The 18,517-nt window shown below is 43.3% G+C and overlaps 1 protein-coding gene across 1 annotated transcript in view; it reads left to right on the top strand.

The window, feature by feature from the left end:
- MUSK (muscle associated receptor tyrosine kinase) overlaps positions 1 to 18,517 on the top strand; it is a 278,906-nt gene that overhangs the window by 215,154 nt on the left and 45,235 nt on the right. Inside the window, exons 13-15 of the mRNA XM_073591125.1 lie at positions 2,040 to 2,199; positions 5,658 to 5,853; positions 14,379 to 14,570. Of these exons, the coding sequence (XP_073447226.1) occupies positions 2,040 to 2,199; positions 5,658 to 5,853; positions 14,379 to 14,570 (548 nt within the window). The remainder of the gene's footprint in view (positions 1 to 2,039; positions 2,200 to 5,657; positions 5,854 to 14,378; positions 14,571 to 18,517) is intronic.

The following is an 18,517-nucleotide window of genomic DNA, read 5'->3' as shown; positions in this document are numbered from 1 at the left end:
AGTGTGGCTTGGCCCCGCCCCTGATTCCTCCTTACAGGATTCGGCTGACAGCAGCAGGTGCCAATGGCTCCCACTGCTCTCAGTCCAGCTTGTGAGAGCAGGGAAAGAGAAGAGAAGACCAGCAGGTGCACTCAGTGCTGGATTGATACAGGGGGGAGGGCACGGCAAATGGCAAAATGTTTTTTACCTTAATGCAAAGAATGCATTAAAGTGATTGTAAAGGCAGAAGGTGTTTTGTCTTAATGCATTCTAAGCGTTAAGATAAAAAAAACCTTCTGTGTGCAACAGCCCCCCTCAGCCCCCCCCCCATACTTACCTGAGCCCATCTCGATACAGCAATGTTTCTTGAAAGACTCGGCTGTATGGGACTCTCCCTCCTGTCAATCAAACTCAGTGAGCCAATGAGGAGAGCGGGGGGGGGGGGGCAGGCTCCATGCCTAAATGGTACCTAAAAGGTGCTTGCTGTAGGGGCACTCAGCAGGGGGGAGGAGCCAGGAGCATTGAAGAGGGACCCGAGAAGAGGAGGATCTGGGCTGCTCTGTGTAAAACCACTGAGCAGGTAAGTATAACATGTTTGTTATTTAAAAAAAAAAAATAATGAGACTTTACAATCACTTTAAGGTAAAAAAAAAGTTACTGTGACCCAAAGAGACCAAATTTAGGTACAGAGGTAAAGTCCAACTAGACCACTGTAATTGCAGACAGGGACAGCGAGCTCATCCTAGCTCCAAGCTGCAGCAATGTCAAAGGAAAAGATCCATAAGATCCACATCGTGAAGCAGACCCATGTGCATGAAGTGAGATGAATGGCAGCCTCAGCCCGAACTCCAGCCAGGCCACAGCCCCAACACATTTCGCTTCGCCCCTTGGAGCTTAATCATGGGGGAAAAAATGGTTTTACCTTTAGAACCACTTTAACCCAGGAAATTACCTTCTATTGCTCTGTCACCTCCAAATCCCCAAGTTTTTTTTTTTTTTGTTGCTATAATGTGACTTCTTGTTAGAGGGTGACTATGTTCGTTCTCCATAATCTCACTGGATGTAGGAACATAGTGTCATTCTCTTGCTTGCTCCTGAGGTGGACAAGGGACTATGAACCATAGTTCACTCTGGGATTTGTAGTGTGCATAGAGCAGTGCACATGACCACAACTAAACGGTTGTTCACAGGGGATCTTACAAGGTGGCAGATAAACACAGCAAGGAACACTTTCATGAAAACATATTACTGGGTCATTAAGTAGTGAAAGCATCTGAATTATTTTTTAAGAATAAGTATATAGTTTAGTGTCACTTTAACCTTAATTATTACTACAGAAAAATCATCCCTTTTAAAATTAATTTACTAAAGGATTATTTTTTAATACAGCTCTGTGAAATTGTACTCTCCATAGGCATTTTTACATGGGCCAATACTAAAAAATGTTGGGCTGGTGGATCTGAGTGACTGATTCAGAAATTGATGAATGAGGGACCTACAGTCAGTGACACATGGTGGCCACTATATAGATACTTGCTCCCCATTCGGGCCCATTCAGACATTTAAACTGTACCTTCCAGAGAGAATTCTTCTGGAGTCAATTTCTTTGTGATTATGAGATGTCATGTGAATAAATGCCAAGGGAAGCTGGTGCTGGAATATGAAATTTAAACTAGTCCAGAAAAGGTCAAAGGTCCCCAGTCCTCACCTGGTAATCAAATAGATCTATGCATTCAGAAGATATCCCAAGGTTATGTGTTTTTAGGGGAAAATAGTCTATTGTGTTAAAAAATGTTACGTGTATAATTAAAAGATTAAGAACTAGGTCAAATGTGTAACTAGTGTTGTTCGTGTCAATCATAGTAAAGCTTCAAGCTTTTATTTTTCTAGTGCAGATTGGAAATTGAATAGGAGAATCTGATAAAATGCAATAAATGCCATTAAAACTTCATCATACTATTTAGGTACAGATTATTGGCATATTTTTCATAAATACACTGTTAAGGTTTTTCTTTACCAAAATATGCAACCATTTAAAATGCTAGAGATTTTTATTGCAGCTACCTCATCTACACAGAAGGATGCCAGATGTTTTCCAGGAGCTGGCCAATTCTGAGAATTATTGTAGAAACCCGGGAGGAGAACATAATCGTCCTTGGTGTTATACAGCAGATCCCAATGTTCGATGGGAGCACTGCAACATTCCAATGTGTAAAACGGGTAATGTACTTTCAGAATCTGGTTTATGCTGCTTACTTTGATTTGTAGAAAACATTCAGATATTACAAGGTAAAACATTAAGATTAAAAAAAAAAAAATGTAATTGGTTATAAATTATTTGCCGTATAATTTAACCTTTTATCTGATTACTTTTGATTTTACTTTACCTTTATTATGACTGTCCCTACAAGTGTTCCTGATTTTCAAATACTTTAAATGTACCACCTAGGGGTGGGTCTTATAAACTTAAAGTGGTTCTAAAGCCTTAATGTTTTTCACCTTAATGCATTCTATGCATTAGGGCGAAAAAGCTTCTATGCTGCAAAATCCCCCCCTGCCCCCCCCCCCCGTTATACATACCTAAGCCTAATCTGATCCAGCGAGGTGCTCTCTCCACTCCTCCCCCCTCCTTGGTAATATTCAAAGGAGCAGCAACTATTGGCTCCCACTGCTCTCAATCAAATGCTGTGCAGAGCGAATGGGGGCGGGGCCACACCGCCCGCTCTGTGTCAATAGACGTAGACAGGGCAGCTCAGGAGTGAGCACGCACAGGTGTCCCCATGGAAAGCGGCTTTCCATGAAGTCACTTGCCAAAGAAGAGGAGCCTGGAGTGCCAGCAGAAGACCCCAGAAGAAGAGGATTGGGGCTGCTCTGCGCAAAACCATTACACATAGCAGGTAAGTATAACATTTTTTTTTTTTTTTAATAAAAAAAAAAAAGGCGAAGCTTTAATGTCACTTTAAATATCTAATTGGTTGTTGTACTCTACATCCTCCCTAGTATTTGACTGCCTTAATGAACAAGGCCCCTTTCATATGGGCTGGATCAGTTTTTCTCCCCCGCTGAGCAGAGCTTATGCAATGTGGACACGGACGCAGCCCACCCTGCTGTTCTGTTTACACCCGACTGCCCTCTGACCTGGCCAGACGGAGGGAGGATCCTCCCTCCGTTTGTTTTTGCAGGATCAAATCAGATTGGAGGTAGCCGGGTGTACACGGATACAAGTTTACATTCAGCTGCTCATAGAGGAGAATGGAGGGTCCAATGGAGGGAAAACAGACAACCTGACCCGATCTGACCTCTTGTATGAAAGGGGCCTAAGGTTATACCTGTATATGATTTACTTACAATACTTTTACAATGCAAACCCACACACACACACATAAACACACACTATATACAGTATATGAATATGTTTGTACAAATGGGAGAGTGAAGCTTTATAGCAAGCGCTGCACAAACTGTTGGCACCATATAAACCCTGTATAACAATTATAATGATAATAACTCACTCTTATAAACTGTATTGTGCAAAAATATAAAAGTTAAATGCCATGCAGAAGAAAATAATGTACTAAATATAACTATGTACCAAATATGTATAGATAATATGCAAAGTAGACATTGCCTACTGCTTAGGGCTTATGTTATCCATTTATATTTAACGATGCAAGCCACCCCCTGCTTCCCAGTAATCTAGCATTCCAGTTCTAGTGATTGCCCAGGCTACTGTCATGTACCTGGTAGGAGTCTGATATGACGAGGTCGGCCTCCCTTGTATCTCCAGCCCAAGCCCCACTGAAGGTGGAACAGATGGTGACTAGGGCCAGGAGGAATACGAGTGCCTGTAAGTGTTGCTTACAGAACTTGCAGATGGAGTAGTAGGCTCGGTGACACAGGCAGGACAACAGGCAGTGTTTGAGCCAGGCGAAGAGCAGGAGCAGGGTCTCAAGGATAGCCGGGTTCGGTAACAGGCAGGCAGCGAAGTACAAAGGCATGAGCAGAAGCAAGATCAAAATGGAAGCCTAGATCAGGAACCGGTAATCAGGAATGTATCAGAGTCCAGAGGCAGAGTCAGGGCAAGCCAGGTTCAGCAACAGGTATCAGGCGTATAACAGGAATCAGAAGATCAGGACACAGCTGAAGACCAGTCAGCGCTGTTTGTGAGTCAGAGCATCTTTTAAATAGGCCGTTGGGCGCCAACCGGCATTAGGGACGCGCTCCTGCGCGTGCACGCAGTCCGTTGCGCACACACATCAGCTCCCGGACTCCCTCAAGTCCGCTGTTGCCCGTGGGCACATGCATGCGCACGTGTGTGTGCCAGAGCAGTTCTCTTACACCTCTGTTGCCCGTGAGTGTGCGCATGCGCACGTGTGTGCACCAGAGCAGTTCTCTTACAGCTACACTGAATTGCAACGAGGCAAAACCCCCAATAGTGGGATTATGTGGGCCCAAAGTCAACGTGCATCAGTAGTAATAATCCAAAATAGTATAGAAGCAAAATTGCAGTTTTTAGTCAGGGCAATTCTTAAAAAACACAATAAATGGCTGGTGTGACAGCATTATCACCACAAAGCGACACATAGTATTCAGACATATGTTGTCATTCTGGTGCATAAGCCGTGACTGCTCAATACAGCATTGCATAGAAGCATCCAACGAGTTTCAGAATATACATTCTTTCTTCAGGGATTGATGGCAGCAGCATATGTATCACTTACGTCCTTTAGGGGTGGAAAACACATGTACAGCAGCCAGACAGGTTAAAAAACAATAGTGATATCCATCAAAGCAGCAGGACAGCACATCCTAAATGCCCATATAGGGGGCTCAAAACAAGAACAGCTAAGGGTCACATCTAGATAGTTGCACATACCCCCAACATATCTAAGAAAAAAATAATGGGCATGTCCTCCTGCTGCTATGATGGATGCCACTGTTGGTTTTTAACCTGTCCGAGTGCTGTACATGTGTTTTCCACCCCTAAAGGACATAATTGATAGGATACTATGTATTACTATGTGTCGCTTTGAAGTGATAATGTTACACCAGCCATTTATTATGTTTTAAAAACTGCAATTTTGCTTTTATACTATTTTAATGCTTACTATTGATACACATTGACTTTGGGCCCACATAATTCCACTATTGGGGGGTTTCTCCTCGTTTCATGCATGTATATTTAGGGGTTATGGCCTAGTTCTTCTAGAGCATACCTTCTTTCCCTCATAGGCTGTACTCAATTTGCAACGAAATCCTGCCCCATCCAAGTTCTAAGTGCCATTCCATGCATTTCAGCAGACCATCTACAGCTTGCTAAGGCTCTGGTATTGGGCTTTTTAATGACAGGGGCCAGGTCTTAAAGGTTTCCCTGCAAGAAAGATAATTAATACTTGCCTTCCTGCTGCTCATGCCACCAATCTCTGCTGCAGAAAGTGTTGGTTTATAAACATTCTTTTTGCCACTACAGCACTTGTAGCAGAAGAGTTGAGTATTGATTATCTTTTTTGCAGGGAGACTTTTATTTTCAACATCTATTTATGCAAAAGAATTGCTTTTGGATGGACTATTCTTTCTATCGGGCCAAAAAATGCCAAACTGCAAATTCAAATGGGTATTTAAAACACCCTATTTTTTCATATCAGTCTTAAACTTGTATTTTTATTCCTCTTTAAAAGGTGTACCACATTTACCAGCAACTATAAAAACAGCATTTGAGGCACCAGCTATACCATCATTGTCTTCGTCCTTCTCTCCAGCACACTCTATGATAGTTATCATATCCGCCATCTCCAGCTTTGCTGCCTTGATATTGCTGATAGCTGTTGCACTCGTTTGCTGTCGCAGACAGAAGAAATTGAAGCATATAAACAGGTATTTCCTTATTATATATTACAATTAAGGTATGTGCAAGTTGTGCCTCACATTCAACGCTTGAAACAGTCTGACAATCTGTCCATGTAAAAATAACTAGCAAAATGTTTGTTGGGGCAGCTATGGTGGTGAGAGTAGATGAACTGAGGTGGTGGCAAGTAAAGTGGTGTTGGTAAGTTTAAGAAGGGTGAGTGCAGGCAGGGTCATGTGCTGAGGGGAGGGGGGTTAAAAATTGCTGGTAGATTGCTGAGAGGGTGGCAGTACAGTTTGGTGAGAGTGTGGGGGCTACAGAGTGGTAAGGGGAGATAAGTGGTGAGAGTGTTAGGGCTACAGAGTGGTAAGGGAAGAAGAGTGGTGAGATGACCAAGGGTGATGCAGACCAGCAAGGGAGGGGGCATCAGAGTGGTAAGAAAGCTGGGAAGAGAAGTGAGAGTTGGGGTTGTTCAGATGTGAGACATTGGCATTGTTACTTCTGTACCTACACTGTTCCGTTCATCTGAAGATCAATAGGATGAGTCTCGATCTGCATATGATGTCAGTTAGGGACTCATTCACACCAGCTCACATGCATTTGCCCTCATTGATGCTGAGCTTCCATGACTGAAATAACTGAAATCCAATCAATAAATAAATAACTATACTCCTAGAGCCAATGGCTTACTTTTGGATTACTTGGAATCAGCATACTTACTAAAACCAATGTAGTAGCAACTTGTGGTAATGAAAATCAAACCAAGTTTGATGCAGCTGAGTAATCCACTTTAATGTAGTCCAGATGCACATCTATGCAATATATAAAAAAAAGTGGGGAAGGAGTGGAAGGCCAAATAGAAAATATATAACTTCCAGTTACATAATATGGTGCTCATAGCTCCTGATAAGGTAACTGTATATCCAAATTGTTAAACAAGCGACCGATTATTAAAAATTTAGCATATACTGCTTATAAAAGACAATATGTTATTTGCTGCAAAATGCCCCTAAGGGGGATTGGAGCAATGTACATATATGTATCTCATTTGGCCACATAGATATATGTAATTACTCCCGCTGCATAAGGCTGGATTTAATGAACACTCACCTCTGGAGTAAGATGACCGCTGCTTAATTACTACGTGGAAAGGCTCCCCAAGTTCTGGCAAAATGGTCGCTAGAGGCCTGGTTTTTGTACCCCCTCCACCCTGCTGGCGCGTGAGGTCACGGCAGGGCGCAGACATCCTAAGGGGTAGGATGCATGTGCGCCAACCCTCCCACCTCCCCCCCTGTCAAGAGTGTGCAGACGCAGACAGCGAGGAAAGCCACATCCAGCCCACACACAACATCCGGCTGGATACAGCACATCCACCAGCTGCCGCACAGCGCCCCCTGGTGCACTGGGGAAATGGCAACACCATGAAACCCTCAGGAAGCCCACAAAGCATCCAAACGTCCATAGAGTGCTTGTATACCAGGACCAAGATGGACACAACCACGACAGGGATGGTGCAATAGAACCACCAGCAGGGGGAGAAAAAAGAAAAATATGGCACATGCACACATGACGCCCCAAGAAAAGGGCGTCTCATATGGACCACCTCGGGTCACCCCTCCTCCACTGGAGGAGAGGGAGAAACCGAGGGCCATTGGTAACACCCTGGGTATTCGTACAATGGCCTCAAAAGAGGGGACAGTAGGAGAAACCACATAGATCCCGGGCACATGCCAGCAATTCCCATGCCCAAAAGACAACTCCCCCTCCCAGCCCCATTGGATCGGGGAGGACCCTAGGAGCATAATGGTAGTGCAGTGCACAACACCATTAAATCAAATAAAGACAGTATGCATGTCAATATATTCAAAAATGATTTTTTTTTTCCCAAAAAATTTCCAATGAAAAAAGTAACAATACATAATGCAAACAAACACATGAATTGAAAAAAAAAAGCAAAAAGAAAAAAAAATGCAGTACATAGGTATCATTTGTTTATAAAAAAAGGTTTGTAACTAATAGATTCATTAGGTCCAGGAGGGCTTGTAAAGAATAAACCCCTTTTGTTTCCAATTGCAATAAAATATGGACAATGCCCCATCACAATCATGTGTTCTGCTGTGAGAAGCTCACAGTGTGCAGTAGAATCAGAGTAAGCAATTCCAGTACAAGAGAGGAGCCTGTACAACTGTGCATGGCTAAAGGTAAGGCGTTCAGCTTTACAAAAAAAGAAATTAAAGAAATGTGGGAGGGAAGTCCATCAGCCTCACTGGGCCACAATGGAAGCAATTGGGTCCATACTTAGCTTTGAACTATCAGTAGGAATGTTAGTCATTTCACGCTGTAGGTCAGAGTAGGTGAAGCAGGTAAGACCCTTGTGTGTAATTCAAGTCTTAGCTTCTGACAGTTTTAGTGAGTTAATAACACATATATTAGGTTTGGGTAGTTCTGCCATGTTTGCATTTCATGAAAAGAGCATTATGTACTTGAATACCTCTTTAAGATTTATTACTATCTGGATAACTACTATGCATCTGAGGAAAACAATTTTTATCATTCATAAGACAAAGCACATGCTGGCCATATAAGTCCTGTAATTACCGTAAAGGACAGGAATGTCTGTTCCAATATGCTTCTCAACAATTCTGAATTATTCGGTGAGCAGCTGGATTAAGCCACTTCTATGTGTGTGGTACTTAAAAAGAAGTGTGGCTGTGAAGGGTAATCCTGATATTAAGAAAAAAAGATGGCTTTATGTTTTTTTCTAGGACAAAATAAAGTAGAAGTCAGTTAAAGTGGCCATAAATGGATCTAATTTGTCGGTTAAGAATATATTATCTTGGCAGGGGGATTCCTCCATCTACATTGGTTGTGTAGATGGGGGAAACTGCTTTTATTTTTTTTCCGTTTAGTCTGGTGGCTGGAAAGAAAACAGCCAATTTTAGTAAGTAAAAAAAATATTGCATTATTCATAAGGGCCCTTTCACACTGGGGCGGTTTGCAGGCACTATTGCACTAATAATAGCGCCTGCAAACCGACCCGAAACAGCCGCTGCTGTCTCTCCAGTGTGAAAGCCCCGAGGGCTTTCACACTGGAGCAGTGCGCTAGCAGGACGGGAAAAAAAGTACCTCTCCTTCACCGCTCCTGCCCATTGAAATCAATGGGACAGCGCGGCTATACCGCTGGCAAAGCGCCTCTGCAGAGACGCCTTGCGGTGGTTTTTAACTCTTTCTCGGCCGCTAGCGGGGAGCAAAACCGCTCCGCTAGTGGCCGAATACCGACGGTAAAGCACTGCTTACAATAGCGGCGTTTTCCTGCTGCCGCAGCCGCCGCAGCCCCCGCCCCGGTGTGAAAGGGCCTAAAATGCTTTTAGGTGTTTCAACCTTGATTTGTAAACAAAGTGATTTGGACTTTGTCATTGCAACTTTCTCTTTATCTGGAGAGTGAATATATTCCTTTAAATATTTATGAATATGTATTTTTCATCTGTAGTAGTCAAAGGTGGGGGGTGATGCATTCTTCTGTATTTGTGTTATTACCCAGTGACTCTAGATATATATGTAGGGGTGTTGAGTCTCCAATGAGTTTTTTTTTGTTATTCATAGTAATAATTTTGTTGTTCGATGGGACTCATTGTTGAATTATGTAATTCTTTACTGTCAGATGCATAATTATAAAGTGGTCATTTGTTTGTCATGTATTTAATGCCAGGTCCCCATCGGATCTTTAGTTATAGTTATGAAGCATCTTTGCCAGATTCCACCATGTGTCAACTCCTACCATTTGGCACTCTTCTGTATGTCCCATTTAATAGAAAACCGCATTTCAGTATCTCAGCATATAAAATATAATGACTGCCAAGGCTGCTGGCATCAACATGTTTTTAAAATCTGCTTTATACCCTAAGGGTATAAAGTCTGACTATGCAATAGTATATCCATACGTGAAGGGGACTTACATGGACTTGCATCAACTCTCATTTAAACTAAATTTGCACTTTTCCCATTGAATGTTAAACATCGGGTTCCGTTTGATGACAACCCCTGCAGTTTCTTTATCACCTTTTCTTTGCTCCATCATCACTCCAGTTGCCTGGGGAAGCAAAAAGATATACCCAGTATTTCCTGCCATGACAGCACTGATGCTTGGTGATTTGGTACTAAGGCACCCAGCATTGCTACAAGGGGATAAAAAGAATGCCCTCAGCCCTATATGACCTTCTCTTTGCTTCCATAGGTGAAGAGAGTGGTGCGAGTAAAGTGAAGGTGTGTATAGGCAGCTGTTTGGGTGGCACTATAGTGAAAATGTTGCTTTGATCTGCATTATCAAAAGCACAGCTTCACTATAAAGAGCAATTATTTTTACAATATCCCAAAAAAAAAAATTAGAGTTACGCTTACCATTAACGTCTTTTCCAGTAGTCTTTCAGGACAGCCACAATGAGACCTTGGCTCCTCCCCTTCCTAGGAAACACTGTGCCAGCTCATAAATTTCCACTTACCCCTGCCAGACTTCAGTTTTTTTCAAAGAGTACCTTGGCCAACTGGGGAGACACAAGAACACATTAATAACATACCATCACATATTACTACCGTGCCTGTGTTGAGGTCTTCCTCAAGACCCCCCATGAATTCGGGTGGGTAACTAGTGCTGTCCTCAATGACTCAGCCACAATGAGATGATAGATGAGCACTTACCACTTAGGGTGGGACTACAGCTTGCAAAAACTTTCGCCCAAAGGCTTGCACCAGATCCACCCTGTAATGCTTCACAAAGGTTGGCGAAACTGGACCACATTGCTGCTTCGCAAATTTGCTCTGGCATCCCTCCAGCCCTTTCTGCTTGAGAAGCCACCATAGCCCTAGTAGAGTGTGCTTTTATTCCAACAGGAACTTCTTTTTCTGCCAACATATAGGCCTGGCCAATGGTTACCCTGAGCCATCTCTGGCAATAGTGTGTGGAGACGCTATATACCCTTTCTTGCCCCAGAAAATGAAATAAACAAATAATCTGACTTCCTTACTGCTTTCGTCAGTTCTAAGTACTGCAGGATACATCTCCTTACATCTAAGGTGTGTACCCTAGGTAGGTAATGCACTGAGATGGAATCAATGTGGACTTTTCCAGGTTCAGCAGCCACGCCAGACCTGTCAGGATCTCCTTTGTCAGTTCCAGATTTCTAGTTAACTGTTCTGGAGATGCTGCGAAGAGGAGCTGGTCGTCCAGATATGCTATTATTGAGACTCCTTTGAGTCGCAGAAAAGCCATGGCTTCTGCCATGACCTCCGTGAAGATTTGGGGTGACGAGGATAGGCCGAACGGAAGCGCCTGAAACTGCAGATTGATTGTTTCTCCTATGCTCACCGCTAGACTGAGAAACTTCTGGAAAGCTTCTGCGATAGCGACATGGAGGTAGGCGTCTTTGAGATCTAGCGACGCCATGTAGCAATTCTGGGATAACAAGGCTCTGACCGTAAAGATTGATTCCATAAGGAACGTCTTGTAGGATACAACCTGGTTCAGGGGTTTTAGGTTCAGGATCAGTCTGTATTTTCCTGAGGGTTTTTGCACAAAAAATTTGTGTGAGTAAAAACCCCCACCTTCCTCCCTCTTTGGAACTCTGCGTATTACGTTTTGTTCCTCCAATTCTTTTAACGCCCCCAGTAATGCCTCGGCCTTCTCCGCACACCTGGGAAGGTGTGTGACGAGGAGTCTTCGTCGGGGTGGTTTTGGAAATTCCAGGTGGTACCCCCTCCTTACGATCTGCAAGGTTAATTGACTGGAGGAGACCGCCTCCCGCTGTGGGAGGAAGGCCCCAAGTTTTCCTCCCACCGTGATTGGAACGTCATTGGCTTTTTGGCGGCTATTCAGGAGGACGAAAAATCGCGCCTCCCCTGCCCTTGCCCCTTTGACCCAAGTTTTCTTTTCCCCCTCAGGCTTTCCCCTTTTGTTTCTGTGGCCGAAGCCCTTTCTTTGTCTGAACTGGAGGTTTGCGCTTAACCGGGAAGGATTTCTTTTTGTCTGCTGTGCGGTCTAGCAAAGCTTCTAGACCGGGGCCGAAAAGTAAATCTCCCGTCAATGGGATCCCGCACAGTTTAAACTTTAGAGGCACTATCGCCCAGCCATGTTTTTAGCCAGAGGGCTCTTCTGGCCGAGTTGGCTAGACCTGCAGTTCTGTCAGACATGCGGACAGACTCTGTGGACACATCTGCTATATATGCCACTCTTCACAGAATAGTAGGAAAAGACGTCAATATAGTTCCCTTGGTTCCCGCTTCAATATGAGCCTGGAGTTTGGAAAGCCAATGCTCCAGGTTACGGGCCACAACTGTGACAGCCATTTCTTGTTTCAGATTTCCTATGGTTGATTCCCAGGTTTTCTTCAGAAGGGAATCCATTCTCTTATCCATAGTATCTGCTAGAGCTCCCATATCCTCAAAAGCCGGATCTGTATGTCTAGAGACCTGGGAGAAGGCAGCATCCAGTTTGGATTTTTTATTCCAGATGGACGATGGATCTTCTGAAAACGGGAACCTTCTTTTCAAAGATCTAGAGAAAAAAGGTTTCCATTCAGGATCCTGTCACTCCTTTACTGTTTCTACCAGGACATCATGGACTGGGAAAACCTTCTTTTTCTGTTCCCCCCATGCCCCTGTACATCTGGTCGTGGAGTGTCAGGGGTTTTTTGTCCACCTGAATTCCAAGGGTGGTGTAGATTGCACCCAAGAGGTCCTCTACCCCTGCCAGGGAAAGCTTATATCTTTAGGGTTTCCTGGACTCCCCGTCCCGGTCTTCTCCCTCTGACTCCTCCTGAGAACCAGAGGTGGCACCATCCAACTCTTCCCTAGACTCCTCTCTGGAGGCCCCGGTAGCTCCATCTGCCGGAAGGTGCAGAGTCCTGTGCTTGTGGAGGGGTTGTAATTTGGGGTGCAGGTGAGGGATTAATAGGAAGCTGAAATCCTTCAAACAAAGGTTTAAAAGACTGAAAGATGGAGGAAAGTTCCTTCACCGAAGCTGCTAACCCTGATTCCTGCTCTGATGCCCCTTCTCTGACTAAAGCATTTATACAGTCTTTGCATAATACTTTTGTCCAAGATTCTCCTAGGGTATCCCTACAAGAGGCACACTTTCTCCTAGAGCTATGTGACAATCTTGATTTTTCAGTAGCTTTCTGAAATACATGCAAGAAAATTATAAATAACATCACCTTTCCCCCTTGCATACAGGTTACAACCCTGGGAGTGTTCTAGGCCTTTTAAAAAGGTAAGGACCTGAGCCTCCCCCCTCTGACCACCCAGAGGGACGCCCCCTACTATCAGGAACCATCCATGGAGGGGGGAAATCCTAGATAAAGAGGACCCCTTACCTTTCGATGGCTGGAGCTAGCATCGCTGTGCGCTGTCTGGGTGTCCACTTCAGACATGGCCACGCTGGTGGTTGCTGCTGTGGAGTCTCACGCTGCCTGTGCCGCATTCCCGACTCCTCTCCAGACTGTGCCTGGCCAACTATGAGTACCGCAACCTGGAACCGGAAGTCGCGGGTCAAAGGAAAACATCTGCCCTCCGCCAGAAATTACGTCACCCATCACTCGGCCCGCCTGGTTCCAAATGCAACCTGCATCCATGTACAGGGAGAGCGGAGCTGCCTCCCTGCTGCATCCCTGTGAATGTGATGGTGGGCCCCCGGATCCTCTGCCCACACTCAGTGAACATGGGGTGGAGAACTGTGTGGTCGGGTATGTACCTCACCATGTCCCTGGGATCTCCCCGGCCTCCCTAACAGGGCTTCAAAAGCCACAGTCTCCCTGACTGTCTGGCCAGGTTCTAAAACAGTGTCTCCCCACCAGAGGAAACACAAAAAACTGAAGTCAGGCAGGGGGAAGTGGAAATTTATGGGCTGGCGCAGTGTTTCCTAGGAAGGGGAGGAGCCAAGGTCTCTCATTGTGGCTCTCCTGAAAAAAGGGTAGGGAAACTATGTTCTAGCAAGGCTTGAACAATTTCAGAATCATTTCCATGTATTTTATTTTTAGTATGCTAAATACCTAGAGAATTATCCTGAACAATTCCTGAAATGTTTGCTGAGAGAAGCATAGAAGCTTGCTGACTTCTCATTCTGCAACTACTAAATGCCTGAATGTCATACTGAGCCTCTGATCAAATCCAGAACATATAAGAAGCAAAATGACATCTGACTAAGTATTTTTAACTGTATATCTGTTCCTGATCTTTGTTTCAAAGTGCTAAAACCAAAGGATCAGCATAACAGTTAGGCAAGTAGCATATTCAGAAGCTCAGCAAAGGCAGCCTGTAGATTTCTTTTAGTAGAAGTTTACTTTAGAACAAAAAGATTGAAGATCACTTGAGAGGTCTGTTACATATGTAAAAACCTATGCGGCCTTGTCTTTTATACAGCCACACACCTTCTCTGAAATTGCTGATACCGCAAAATTTTGCAGGGTGTGAAGATTTCTTCCATTATTATTTTGTTCCTCTAGCTGCACATGAAACATTGAATTAATGGTAATTTGTTAATGACGGTAAATTACATTTATTTCAGGGAGTCCGCTGTCCCAACTCTATCAGCCCTTCCTTCAGAGCTCGTCCTGGACAGATTACATCCAAACCCAATGTATCAGAGAATGCCTCTACTTCTTAACCATAAACTCATCACCCTTGAATATCCTAGGAACAATATAGAATATGTCAGAGACATAGGAGAAGGAGCATTTGGGAGAGTCTTTCAAGCCAGGTAATTATGTATTTGTTATTCAAAACATATCTAGCATGTGTCTTCATACTCCATCACTTAGCTTGAAGTGGATTTTTTTTACAGGACATCATCCCCTTGTCCCCAACCACAAGGATACTTACCAATAACCTGACTTACTGGAAAATAAGTGGTTTGGGATCTATTTTATTTTTCTGATGTTTTATCTTGTTTACCATCTATGTAAAATGTATAACTGAAGGCATTTTTTTTGGTTTTAGATTTTAGAAAGTAGCAAGCGATTAGGACACCTGTCAGGTTTTTATTACAGTCCACACCCCTGTTAAGTAAATTCACCCTCTTTATTTGCCCTGGTGACCGTTACAGAAAGTAAAAAAGAATCTAACATTTTTAGTGGCCACAAGAACACGCATAGAGGGGAAATCTTCCAATGTGTAAATTAGTTCTGGTGACTACCAAGGAATTCCTTCACTTTGGAGGGATTTCCTCTCACTTACTGTTTTTTCTATGGGACAGGAAGTCAACCCTCCCCCACTCTGCCCAAAATGAAAAAAAAAAACTTCAGTTCTACCTAAGTATTACTACAAAATATTTAATACAGTGTGTACCAATGAGACACATCTAATGCCCCGTACACACGATCAGAATTTCCGCCAGCAAAAGTCCGATGTGAGCTTTTGGTCGGAAATTCTGACCGTGTGTATGCTCCATCGGACTTTTGCTGGCAGAATTTCCGCCAGCAAAAGATTGAGAGCAGGTTCTCTATTTTTCCAACGGAAATTCCGATCTCTGTAGCAATTTCGACGCGCAAAACTCCTACGCATGCTCGGAAGCATTGAACTTCATTTTCTCGGCTCATAGTTGTGTTGTACGTCACTACGTTCTTGACGGTCGAAAGTTCAGAGAACTTTTGTATGACGGTGTGTATGCAAGGCAAGCTTGAGCGGAATTCCGTCGGAAAAACCATCCAAGGTTTTTCTGACGGAAATTCCGATCGTGTGTACGGGGCATTAGAGCATATTGAAATTCTTTAGAGAAAGCATACTAGATCTCTCTATTTGACATTATGGGGTTGACTTACTAAAACCGGAAGGTGCAAAATCTGATGCAGCTCTGAAGAGAAACCAGAATCAGCTTTTTTTGTCAAAGCTTAATTGAACAAGTTGAAGTTAGAAGCTGATTGGCTACCATGCGAGACTGCACCAGATTTTACACTCTCCAGTTTTAGGGAATCAACATCTGTGTATGGAGCAGTACAGAACAGAAGAGTTAAAGACGTGTCATTTTCATTCGGTTGTGTGGGTAATTTGAGTTTGCACTAATGAGCCCCCTAAACAGCAGGCTGTTTTAAGCAGTTATTATTGGCCTGGTGGGGAAAACAGTCTAGAGAATAGATAACGCAAAATGCCTGTCTCCTCTAGTAGCTGAAGTTACATTGGCCATTCTCAGCAGAAGCAATACTAGATGATATGAGTCACCAGGAGAGTTTACAGTATAGCCCATGTTTGACTTCTAGTAAACCAAGTGGTAGACACAGGAATGGAAGAATACTCTCTCTCTCTCTTTGGCTTTCTTTTTACACACAAAAGGGGTCTTAGTGGGCCAGTGATTGACATATCTTTCCTTACCTTTTGTTACAGTAAATCTTTAGAAAGATCTTTGGAAAATCTTTGAAAAATCTCTGAAAAGGGAGATAACTGTTCACTGATCCAATGCTACCTGATAGTGAAATCTAATATAATCGAATCTAATATTAGGGTTTTTTATTGGTGAGTATGAGTACCGATACTTTCGGTCCAGTACTCGCCGATACCGAGTACCGATACTTTGCAGGGTGATTTGCGTCAATACAATATAAATGGGCGCAAATCACACTGCAACAAAAATTTGCATGCGGTTCGAACAGGAATGTGGTGCAATTTCTGTCTAAATTGCATGCAATTTCCTCCATCGCTCTGTGCGTGTGTATGGAAAGGGAAAAGCGCCATCTAGAGGGTAGTTTATTAAAAATTTTAGAACTCACATATCTGGCCAAATGAAAAATCTGCAAAGATGTCCCGGTCCCGCCGATGATAGAGCATCATGGCTGCTGGAGGTGCTCACAGGGCTGGAGGAGAAGTTCTGGTACCCTGTTGGAATAGGGCAGAAGTGATGTCAACTTGGGGGAGACTATCTATACATCTCCTCCAGCGGCTGTGATTTTCTATCATCGGCGGGACCGGGATACCTATGCAGGTTTTGCATTTGAACTGAACTTAATGTGAGTTCTAACATTTTTAATAAACTGCCCACTAGATGACACTTTTCCATTTCTACACACACACACAGAAGCAGTTGGGGGAAATCGTATGCAATTCAGACAGGAATCACACCGCATTCCTGCTCAAATCGCATGCGATTCTTTGCAGCATGATTTGTGCCCATTCATTTTGTATTGACACAAAACTCCCCGCAAAGCATCAGTTTCAGTATCGAGAGCATTTTCACGAGTACACGTGAAAATGCATAGTATCGGCACCGATATCGGTATCAGTGCATCCCTATCTAATATCATAAAGCCACTATATGGATACACTTATACTTCATGGGTGGGGTAAAGTGGGGACCTAAGGATGTGAAACACCTTACTGTAATCATCAAAATCAGGGGATTCCCTTTAAAAAATGAAACTCAATCTTTAAATAACTTTCATATTTTATAAGACATCTGGTGTAATATTTAAACCATGACAAGATATACATTTTACATCTTTGTCTTACATATGCTCTATGTCTCAGATTTACATTTTGGCACCATATGTTCATGTCTATAAAGTACAACATTTATCAGCATAAGGCAAATCATCTCCTTCTGCTTTTGTTAAAATATTTGTCTTGTCTTACTTTAAGCACATTTGTGTTGCTAAACTTAGTAACCTTCTTCTCTCCTCTAGTGCAGCATTTTGCCTCCTGTGACATAATTCTGAGTTGTGCCAATAATATGTCAACCGGCAGCATTCTGTTTATGCCGCTTGCAGCCTGCATATAGTCAAGAAGCTTGTCAATGCAGGAAGTAAGGGTCATGACATTTATTAAATCTCTAAAGAGGAAGTACTAATTGTCCAACATGCAGCTGATAAACACATACTGCTTAAGGGCCCAGTCAAACTTGTCTGTTCCTATGCATTGTGTTAGGAAAAAAGAGAGAGAGACTTCCACCATGTAAAGTATAGAGTGTGGTGGTCCCATCCCTACTGTTCAAGCAAGAAAGAGTAACCCCCTAAATGGGACTTTGACAGACCACCACCTCAATAATAAAAATCTATCTTTTAATAATATAAAAAACATGTGCCATTAACACATAACAAGAATACGTACAATGCATCACATGGAAGACATGAAAAAATATGCACAAATACAAATCATCTCAAGTACTCTCCATGGGGTTGTGTGCCCTAAATCCCGACGCGCTTTCAGTATTCAACATTCATATACCTTCATCAGGGGTGAGAGTTGGATGTATTTACAAAAATATTGATTCCACTGGAATGATTCCATGTTAAAGAAGCACTAGAGGCGAATAGATCCAATCAGGTATTGCAAGGGCGCCAAACTATGTTGAGGAACACATTTTTTAAAGTGCAATGCGTATACGGCATCTGTATAACAGAAAGAGATATCCTGAGTAGCAGGAGAGCCAGCCCAAGATACAAAAAATGGAGGACGAGGAATGTGGGACAAGCTGTTGTTGGAGCCTGGACTATGGGCTCAGTGACAGGCGGAGAAATGTCCAAGTGTCCCAAGGTAGGTGTATCCTACTTGGAGGCGTCCCAATTCGGTGTGTGGCGTGCTGTCTTTTTCTAAGTGCCTGCCCATGCATTGTGTTAAGGCATGTACCATACCTCCCAACAGTCCCTGATTTGGAGGGACTGTCCCTGATTTGGAGCAATGTCCCTCTGTCCCTCATTCCGCCTCATGTGTGCCTTATTT

This window comes from Aquarana catesbeiana, linkage group LG01, assembly GCF_042186555.1.
Source record: "Aquarana catesbeiana isolate 2022-GZ linkage group LG01, ASM4218655v1, whole genome shotgun sequence".
NCBI lineage: Eukaryota > Metazoa > Chordata > Amphibia > Anura > Ranidae > Aquarana > Aquarana catesbeiana.
This window is presented reverse-complemented; position numbering and strand designations above follow the sequence as displayed.